Consider the following 9,756-nt stretch of genomic DNA (forward strand, 5'->3'; position numbering starts at 1 on the left):
AGACTTACGATGCGAGATTCTTAGGTTCTATCCAGGTATTTGCACCTCTTGGGTGAAGTATGGGGTTCGATTTTTTCAGTCTACCAGATCAACATAAAAAGGTACCAACCTGCAAGTGCATGTCCCTTTTTGTAATACACATGCAGAGAGATCCTGTTGGACTTAGTTACCCGGGGCAAGGCAGTCAGTGTCTCTTGGGTTTGTGCAAACTTTGTCTCATTTACACATTTTAAGAATTAATGTTTGCACATGTCGAACAATGAATTTCTGTACCTGTGTATGGGCAGTAAACTGTTCTTGAGTCTAATTAATGTCAGCATTTGAAATGTGTCTGTCTTTATAGCATACATCGGGGTAGCATTTTATTACATGTAAAAACCCACTTATTGAACAACAATGGAATTGGAACCCTTAAAGAAGAGGAAGTGAAAATCTGTCAAGATGCAATTTGAAAAGTGTTTCCAGAGCGCATAAAAATCTTTTCATAATTTGTGTACTTTTTTTAATGATTTTTTCCCCCATGGCCAGAAAAGGAAATGACACAAGTTGGTGCTGAGAATTCCAATAATTTTACAGCAAAAACAATGTTGATAAGTATTGGGTCAGTTGAACAAAATGAATGGTTATTTCATACCAATGAGTGGAGATACTTTCTTTTGTTTTTTGAGTGGGTTGGGTAGAGGGGCCGGGAGGAGGCTGTTAATGTCATTTACATGTAATAATTGGAATGGCCTGTTCAGTAACATGTGATAAATGTGAATGGCTTGTTCAGTATCTTTGTCTCGTTATCTCCTGTTCAGGCAAAATAACACACACAGGAAGGTTATCCACTTATGGCCTGAAGTACATTATCACTATGTTTTTGTTCAACTTATTTTTGTTTCCATAGGTTAATCATATTTTGTCATTACTAAATTAAGTATCAAAACTTCAGTTGTTAAACTAAGTGACATGACCTGCCCCATATTTCTTTCCCCCACAGTTTCCACCTTTTGCCTTGTAATTTACGAATTTGGTAGGAGACGGTAGGAGATAGAAGTGTAGTAGAAGTACTTAACACCTGTCACAGCCTGAAGTTTATGCCATTTTTCATATTTAGTCATCTCTTAATTTCTTCTTTTTTTTCTTTTTTTTTTCTTCTTCTTCTTTTTTTCTTTTTTTGTTTGTTTGTTGTCTTTTCGGTCTCCATACAAATGTACTTTGGTTTCGTTGGTATGGGTTGAAAAATTAGATGCACAAAAATATTTTGAGGAACATGCAGAATAACAACATCATGTTAACACTGCTGTTAATGCCTACTTTTAGACTGGCTTAATTTTTCTTGTTTATGCTTTTCTCCTATTTTTTCTCTCTCTCACCTTTTACAACACTTGTAGCCATTTCTTTGCAGTTCACACAATGAAGTATTCTGTGTCCATGAAAGAACTGTAAACAGTTAATGTATTCAACAGTCTCTCTCTCTCTCTCTCTCTCTCTCTCTCAACAAGACTGGTCAAGCAAACTATATAGTAGTAATTGTTATGAAACATACCGTTCCATTAAATCATTGTTGCATCCAGAAAAATATTTATTTGATCTTATCATTTCCAAATTCAGTTCGTCTTTCATTAGATTCAGATTTGGAGTAAACGAACTTAAAGTTAATAAGCGTTATAAGGATAGCCAGAAAAACTGTACCTTTTGTGGAGGGTATGAAGATGAAATTCATGTACTGGCAATTTGTCCACAATATGATATTCTGAGAAAAGAAATACTTAACTAAGCATATACAAAATTTAATGATTCCCATATTACCCCACTTCAAAATGTCAGCAGCATGTGTCAAGAGATGTAGCAATGTTTATTTTTTATGCGTTAAAACAGAGAGCAGAAAGCTTTCAAACTTAGATGAAAGATATGTTTATAATTAATCCTTACTTATTTAGTTTTTGTTATAAGTTTATTCTTTCTGACATTTTGTTTTTCATCCAACTCCATGTTTGTTTTTCATATGTGTGTGTGTACAACATGTGCACTTACATGTATACATTAAAACATTTGGTTCTCTCTCTCTCTCTCTCTCTCTCTCTCTCTCTCTCTATATATATATATATATATATATATATATATATATAATATGATATGCACACAAATAAATGTCATTGTCCCTGATGGCTGATTGGTACAGTTACTAAATCTGTGCATGTCATGGAGAGCAGCAGGGTTGAAGGGTATGTAACCCATCAGCAAAATGAATCTGGAAATGACTTTGGTTGTTACAAAGTACTATATTTATATTAAAAAAAAATTAAATGGGTGGAAAGGGGAGATGAATAGCAAAAAATGACCAGCATTAGTTACAACAACTGAACAGCCGGTGGAATCATTGGTAACAGTTTTTTGGAGGTAGCCGTTATTTGGGCTAGATAGCTATTATTTGGATGAGATTGGAGTTCCCTACTGTTAAATGTCCTGAAAACAGAAAAGCCATGCTGATAATACTGACCATCCAACCTGGTTATTGAAACAGTATATATGGTGTGTTTGTTTTTCTGTTTGTTTCATCACAGCAGTCTGCTTGTGTTTGTGATGGGCATTTATCATGTGCCTTTGAAAATTTTAAATACTACCGTTACAGTGTGTGTGTGTGTGTGTGTGAGAATGGAAATGCACTTAGTGGCCAATTTTTCCCTTACATATTGAGCCTTCTGTCTTGTTTGTGACACAGCCTTCTGTCTTGTCTGTGGCACAGTCTGTGCATTCTAAGTTCCACCACTTTCCCTTTCCCTTTCATCTCTTACCTTTCTACCCTGCCTGATTCACTGTGTTTGTGAGTCTTGTCCCTCCTGCCTGTCTGTGTCTGTTCTCTGTGTTTATCACTGGTCACTTAATTCACTGTCTTTACTCCTTGTGTCATGGCCTGTCCTTCCTCTCCCTTCATGATAGTTCACCACTTCAGCTTGCATGCCCTCTCCCCTTCTATGACATTTCTTATCCCATTTACCCAGTATAAATTTCTTTTTTCTTACCTTTTGTGAGTGATATGTTACCAACTGGTATGTTAAACCAGTAGATCATAAATCTCTTAAATTTCACATCCAGTCTCATGGGCTTTTTTTTTTTTTTTTTGTGTGTGTGTGCAAAAGTGTGTAATACTTTACCAACTGGTATACTAAACCGGTTAGTTGATCATAAATTTCTTAAATTTCATATCAGGTCTCATGCACCTTTTTACAGAAGTGTATGTGGCCGGATGTTATGTACATGAACAAGGGAAGGGGATGGGGGCAAAGAATTTTTCAGCTGATAAGGAGTTGGATTCTTATTCTGAAAAACATTGACAATGAAGTAACTATAAGTGACTCAAAAGCACCAGAAATTCAATGCTAGTTTTAGCAAATTGGTTGCATTAAAATGATGATACCTGAAAGCTTTTTTTTTTTTTTTTTTTTTTCTTTTTTTTCATTGCAAGATAACACAGTGGGTGCAATTTTATTCACAGATAAGGGATAGCAGTATCATGATCAGACAGGTTCAGGAAGATGAACCGAAAGTGTGGTGGTAATTGTTTAGCATACCAGTGCATTTTTCTTGCACTTAGGCACTTTGTTCTAGAGGTGATTTAGAAAATGGAAAACTGATCATTTTACATCAGTCTGTTACTTCATGTGTCAACTTCAATTTTGTGTGGGTAAAATTTCACTTTGTGTTCTTGAATATGAAACCTGGATCTGAAAACAAATTCATGTTCCACTTTTGGTGAAGAACACTCTTGTTTATATAAACTGTTGTGGCATTTGAAGACTTGCCATCTAGGAACAGAAACACATTTGAATGTGTTTTCAGTTTCTTTTTTTTCTTTTCTTTCCCTGGACATGATTTATATAGTGAGCAGATGACCATTACTACTCATTCAGTTATTGCTTCCTTTTTACACAAATATACAAATATGCTGGCATGTACTGCCTTGGATGAGATGCCAGTCCGGTTGGTATCACTGTGTTTTTACATGATGCATTAATAATTTTCAGCAGATTAACATTCAGGGAACTTTGATTTTTGTCAGAATACCTTAAAAAAATTCAAGCAAATTCTTGTTGCAAACTCTTGTTAATTTATTTTGTCAAAATACCTTAAAAAAGAAGAAAGAATCACATTCTGATGAAGAATGTTTAGATAAATTTTTACCTGCAGGGAGCCTTTGTCAGTTGCTGGCTTTGTAATGAGGCCTTATCAAACAACTGGATTATGAGCCAGTCATTTTATCCCCACCTTTTTTTTTTTTTTTTTTTTTTAATGCAGCAAGGACAAATGTTGGCCAGTTTAAAAACTGAGATTTAGTATGGGTCTGAAGTGTACTGCTGCAGATGTCATGAAATACCAAATTCATAGTGAATGCAAGGGTGCGTAGAAGATGCAGAGATTGTGGATGTTCGGGTGCATTAGATCAACAGATAGTGAGCATAAGTGGGCACAGAATATCTGTTGAGAAAGCAGACAGAAATTCCCTGAACATTCAAATGAGGATGGAAAGAATGCAGAAAATTTTAGTGCATTCAATCTCATATAGAGTCTGCAACATCATTTGCAGAATTGTTTTTCGTGGTTTTTTTTGGTGCATTTGATGGATCAAACAATAAATATGTTAGCAGCAAAGTTCTTTCATCGTTTGTGTTTTTGCTGATCATTTCAGTACCTAGCCTTAGTCCTTAAATCAAATTATCAACACTTTATTAGTGTTCATGCTATGTGGGTTTTTTTTGTTTTTTGTTGTTGTTTTTTTTGTTTTTTGGGGGGGTTTTTTTTTTTTTGGTTTTTGATTGAAGTTATTTGTTGAAATGGCCCTGCTAAAAAAAATAAATAAATGATAATAATAATTAAAATTAAGGGAAAAAAAAAAAAAAAAGATGGTGTCTTGGGTTTGTTGAATCAGTACAGGCACCAGTGAACAACAGAACACTGCAGTGAGTCTGACCTAGCAGCAGTGCATGTTCTCATGGCAGTCTGACATTGATTGCTGCAAGTGGACCTCTGGTTGTGGAACTGTAACAGACAGAAGAAGCCTGGGTGTGGCTGTGTGCGGGAGGTTATGGATGAATGATGTGGGAATGAAGCCTCTGAAAGAACCCTGAAGATGGGATCACAGCATGAGCGTGTTGGTCATGGAAGCAAAAGATACCACATGCTGTATGTTCGTGCTATTTTGTTTCTGACTATTTTAAAATTTAAAACATTTATTTTATGTTTACGCTTGTTCTTTCATACGGTTTTGTGTGTGTGTGTGTGAATTGCTTGTGCATATCCTCCTCCTCTTCCTTTCTCCCTAAGCTGACATTGACTGTGCTGACTGATTGCAGGAAGTAGTCATTCAGGAGGCAGCAAGAAGGAAGGGAAGGAGAAAGGGGAACGAAAGTCCTCCTCGCCGATGGGCAGCGGCAGTGAGTCGGACGCCACCAGCCTGGTCAGTGCCCGCCACGTGCAGGCCGGGACGACAATGATGCCGCCAGGACAGCCCACGCCACTGGGCTCTCTACCCCCTGAGCTGTCAGGGAGTCGGCAGTCCTTCCGCATGGCCATGGGCAACCCTTGTGAGTTCTTTGTAGATGTCATGTGACCTTTCTCACTAGACACCTTGACCAGCCATGTTGTCTGCATCCTCACTGAGTGGGCCTGGCTCTCCATAGGTAGACACGTCCTGTGGTCTTTGTCTTCTTGTACAGTGTGACCCGCCGTGGTGTTGTCTGTTGTCCTAGCTCAGTCCGTGTCATTTGGTATGTAGACGGTATACTACGACTGTACAGAACTTTACTTTGTGGCCGGCCTGGTGGTGTCGGCGGTGAGCTGGGCTGGCTGTTACTTTGTATGTAGATTTCATGTGATGAGATGTGTTACAAGCGAGTGATGTTCTAGCTCTGATGCAGTGCCTCTGACCCATATAGTAAGGGATGAAGGGGGAGTGGGTGGAAAGCCCAGCGCCAGTAGTTTGTGTGGCGTCCTTTCCGTGAAATGCTGGATCGTCCTCAGGGGGTGTGGGAGGGAGGGAGAGGGGCTGTAAAGGATTGAAGGGAAATCATGAACTGTTAGCATTAGAGAGAGGAGTTTTATTTGGTCTTTGATTCATTGATTTATTCAGATTTCCACTTTTTTTCTTCTTTTTTTTTAAGAGATTATTTGCAAAATTTTTATGTGTATTGCTTGCTGTCTCTCTCATTTTTTCTCTCTGTATGACAGTTAATTAATACATTGCAAACAAAATTAGACAAAACAGCGTAAGCTTGAGATGTCTTAAACTACTAGAAACAGTTGTGGGAATGTTATATTCAGTACAGGTATTGCACAATTTTCAGATGGTGCAGTTCAGATGTGGGAATGTGGGAGTTACAGGTTTATGATGTGGGAAGAACAGGTTTGAGAAGGAAACCAGTGATAGGTGATTTTATTTGTTTAACTCGTCGTGATTTAAAAAACAAACAAAAAAACTGTCATATGGATGGAAGGGGATGGTGAGGTTGTCAGTCACATTGGAATTTTAATATGAGGTGAGAAACAAAAGTTCAGCATTCATACTGTATAGTTTATGCTGTAGTAGTCATTGTTCCCCTACACCTCCTCTCAGGTGTAATAGTCTTCTCTAGTCATATCTTCAGTGTGTACTGAACACACAGCACCCTTCTGATTTTTACACAGGAATTTTAGATGTTTAAAAAAAATTAAAAAAGTCGAAGAGCACTACCTGTATCACCGTAAGTGAAAGAGTTAGAATGTTTTCTGGGATTTGTTTTAAATTCACTAAATCCAACATAATTACCTAGGTGAATCATCTCCACATTCTGTTACGGTGTAAAAAAAACAACAACAACACACACACACACCAAAACAACAACAAAAAAACAACCTGCGACAAATTGATTGGTAATTCCATATGTAAAGGAAACACATGGAATTTCAGAGCTTTTCAAAAAATTGAAGGGAAGGAAAAAATGGGGCAGGGGTCTCTCTTTATAGAATGTAATATCAGAAGTGACATCTTTCATTTAAAAATAATGTTTCTTAAAATTATGTTCCTTATTTGCTCCTCTGTATAGTCCTTGTCCTTACTGTACCCCCTGAAGAGGTTTTCCAGCATTGAACGGAATGGACTTGTACAGAAAAGTCCACAGTTTTTTGGTCAGTATTATTGGATGATTTCATCAAGTGGATAATGCACCTTACCCCAGTACATTAGTTTTACAATGTATGGTTTAGTTTATGTGTTCATGCATACATATTCGGTGTCTTTTCATTTTCATTTCTCTCTCATCCTTTTTTCTTGTTGCCAAACAAATAACTGCCATAGAATATTTTTAAAAACTTATTTGAATTTTTTTTTTAGAATGATTTATGATAGAAATTGGATTATGCAAAAGAATCACTTACTTAGAAATATAAAGAAAAGGTTATTAACTCACATTGCCACACACCAAGATCCATCTGTAAATATATCATTCACACACAGTTCTGGAAAAATAACAGCTTACTGATAGTGGTAAACTAGTTGTATGCCTGACTGCCTGACTTAAAGCAGAAAAGTAGAGTATTTTTTTTTTTCTGTCAATGTTGATTATGAAGTGAAATTTGTTTGGCAACAACTTTTAATACTTCTCTCTCTCTCTCTCTCTCTCTCTCTCTCTCTCTCTCTCTCTCCTCTCTCCTCTCCTCTCTCCTCTCCTCTCTCCTCTCTCTCTCTCTCCCCATTGTATACTTCATTCTGATTCTCTGACTGTTCCTGCCATCTCCCAGTTCATGTCTTTGAATCTCCTCTTACTCTGACTTCTTAATTCTTGCATCTTCTTTCCCATCTCCCTGTCATCACTCTTTTACTTGGATCAGTGGCATTTGGAGGAAAACGATCTGTGGACTGCTGGTTCTCATAGTCTTTAATTTGTTTTTTATAAATGAATGGAACTGAAAAAGAAAGCATGTCTGGAATCTGTGGCTCAGGTCTGGGCTGTTTGTAATATGCAAAGTGTGAATCGTGTTGTCCATCCTTTGTCTCCTGCTTGTATGGAGAGAGAGAGAGAGAGAGAATGTGTGTGTGTGTGTGCGTGATTGTGTCTGTATGTGTGTGTTGAATATGGATGGTTGGTGTCTCCTATAGCATGAGATCTGATTTATGTCCTTGATGATCTGATAGTGTGGCTCTTGTTCCTGTAACTTGAGTTCTTGTCACTGTACTGTGGAGTCAGTTTGAGTTCCTGTGGACAGTTTTCATTCAGTTGGGTCCATACACATTACGAAACTCGAGGTGCATGCACCAGGATTCGTTGTGATTTTTGCTGTCGTGTTGTCAGATTGTATTGGTGTTGCTTTGGACTGCCATTTTTTTCTCGAAGCCTTTGGAACTTTTTTGTTGTTGTTGTGAATCTGGTTGGATGCGAGTTTCATGATCATTTCAGTTTTAGCTGCACAGCCAGAAAAAATGTGTTGACATGTTGTACATCTCATTACATTGTCTTTGCTTTTTGATTATGTAATGGTATTGAATGATCATATAAAGGACATTGAATTCTGGTGCTCTCAGTTTTTTTCCCCCATTATCATTGTTTAAAGTTGGTTTTCCTTCCTTTGCCACTTTCTTACCAAACTCCAGTTTCTAAAGGTTTGTTGGAACCTCAGAACTAAAGTGTTACAGAATAAGAGTTAATTCAGTTCAAATCTACAAGAGTTTGAACAGTGCCAACATATTTTTTTGAGAGAATGCAACAGATCTATACAGAGTTGACTGCTTTGTTCCTTGTTTGAGCCCTGGCAGTTGAAAAGAAAAGAAAAACAGCTTGGTCATTTGTAAAACTACAAGATTTTACTTTGATGATTTGAGCGAGTAAAGTTGTGTTAAGTGTGCTGAATTTTATTACTTTTGTTGATGATGTTGATGTTATTATGGCTATTTCTTTGTGGTTGGCTGGCTTGTATTTTGGTAGAATATTTTTTCTCTGTGTATGTCTTGTGTGCACATCTTTTTCTTTGGAAGGTTGAGGTCATTAGCAGTTCAAGATGTAGCAAATTTGTGTTTTTTTAGGGTCTGGGATGTAATATTGTAGATTCTTAGTTAAATTTTGTGTTCACTAATTTGAGCCGACTCTTTACATTGTCATTTATTTGCTATTTTTAAGTTGTTTTTCTCTCTTAGCCAGCTCTTGGTTTCTTCTCTATTTCCCCCCCTTAGATAGTTTGTTGGAAGATGACATTTGAGACTGCCACAGATTTCTGCTTGGTAGCTCTTAGCTGTTCTGTAAGTTCAGTGTCTCTGCTTTAAGATTTCATGGTCTTCAGTTTTCTTATGTTTTCTGTAAACGGAGGTAATCTCAGATAGAACAGTGCTGCATTCATAGGACAGATTATTCAGACCCAAAGGCATTAAAAAATAATGGTAGTAAGAGATAAAATGTAAAGCTTGTTAATTAAACAAGGTCATGTTATCAATTAGCTTTCAATGTATGTTTGGTTATATGCATATGTATGTAATTGGAATCTCAAGATCTCAAAGCATTGTCAGATGAACCAGTCTGAAAATACATGAAAATCAAATACAAAAATAAAGAACGAAAACATGTTTAAAACTCACCATTGCTTTGTGTTAGTGCCCCAATACTTGCCATGTGATGAAGCTGTCATATTTTCCTTAGGCCCCTTGTGTGTGTGTGTGTGTGTGTGTGTGTGCACCTGCATGTTAAATGTTCTGGTGAAAGATAGGTGTTGCCATCTTTCACATCATGACTTCTTGCCTGTTGATATTTG

The 9,756-nt window shown here is 37.1% G+C and overlaps 1 protein-coding gene across 6 annotated transcripts in view; it reads left to right on the forward strand.

The window, feature by feature from the left end:
• The window catches only part of LOC143287666 (segment polarity protein dishevelled homolog DVL-3-like), a 57,566-nt gene that overhangs the window by 38,944 nt on the left and 8,866 nt on the right, over positions 1–9,756 (forward strand). For all 6 annotated transcript variants that reach the window (XM_076595835.1, XM_076595836.1, XM_076595838.1 and 3 more), the window contains one exon: positions 5,337–5,567. In XM_076595835.1, the coding sequence (XP_076451950.1) occupies positions 5,337–5,567 (231 nt within the window). The remainder of the gene's footprint in view (positions 1–5,336; positions 5,568–9,756) is intronic.

This window comes from Babylonia areolata, chromosome 11 (assembly GCF_041734735.1).
Source record: "Babylonia areolata isolate BAREFJ2019XMU chromosome 11, ASM4173473v1, whole genome shotgun sequence".
Classification (NCBI taxonomy): Eukaryota; Metazoa; Mollusca; class Gastropoda; order Neogastropoda; family Buccinidae; genus Babylonia; species Babylonia areolata.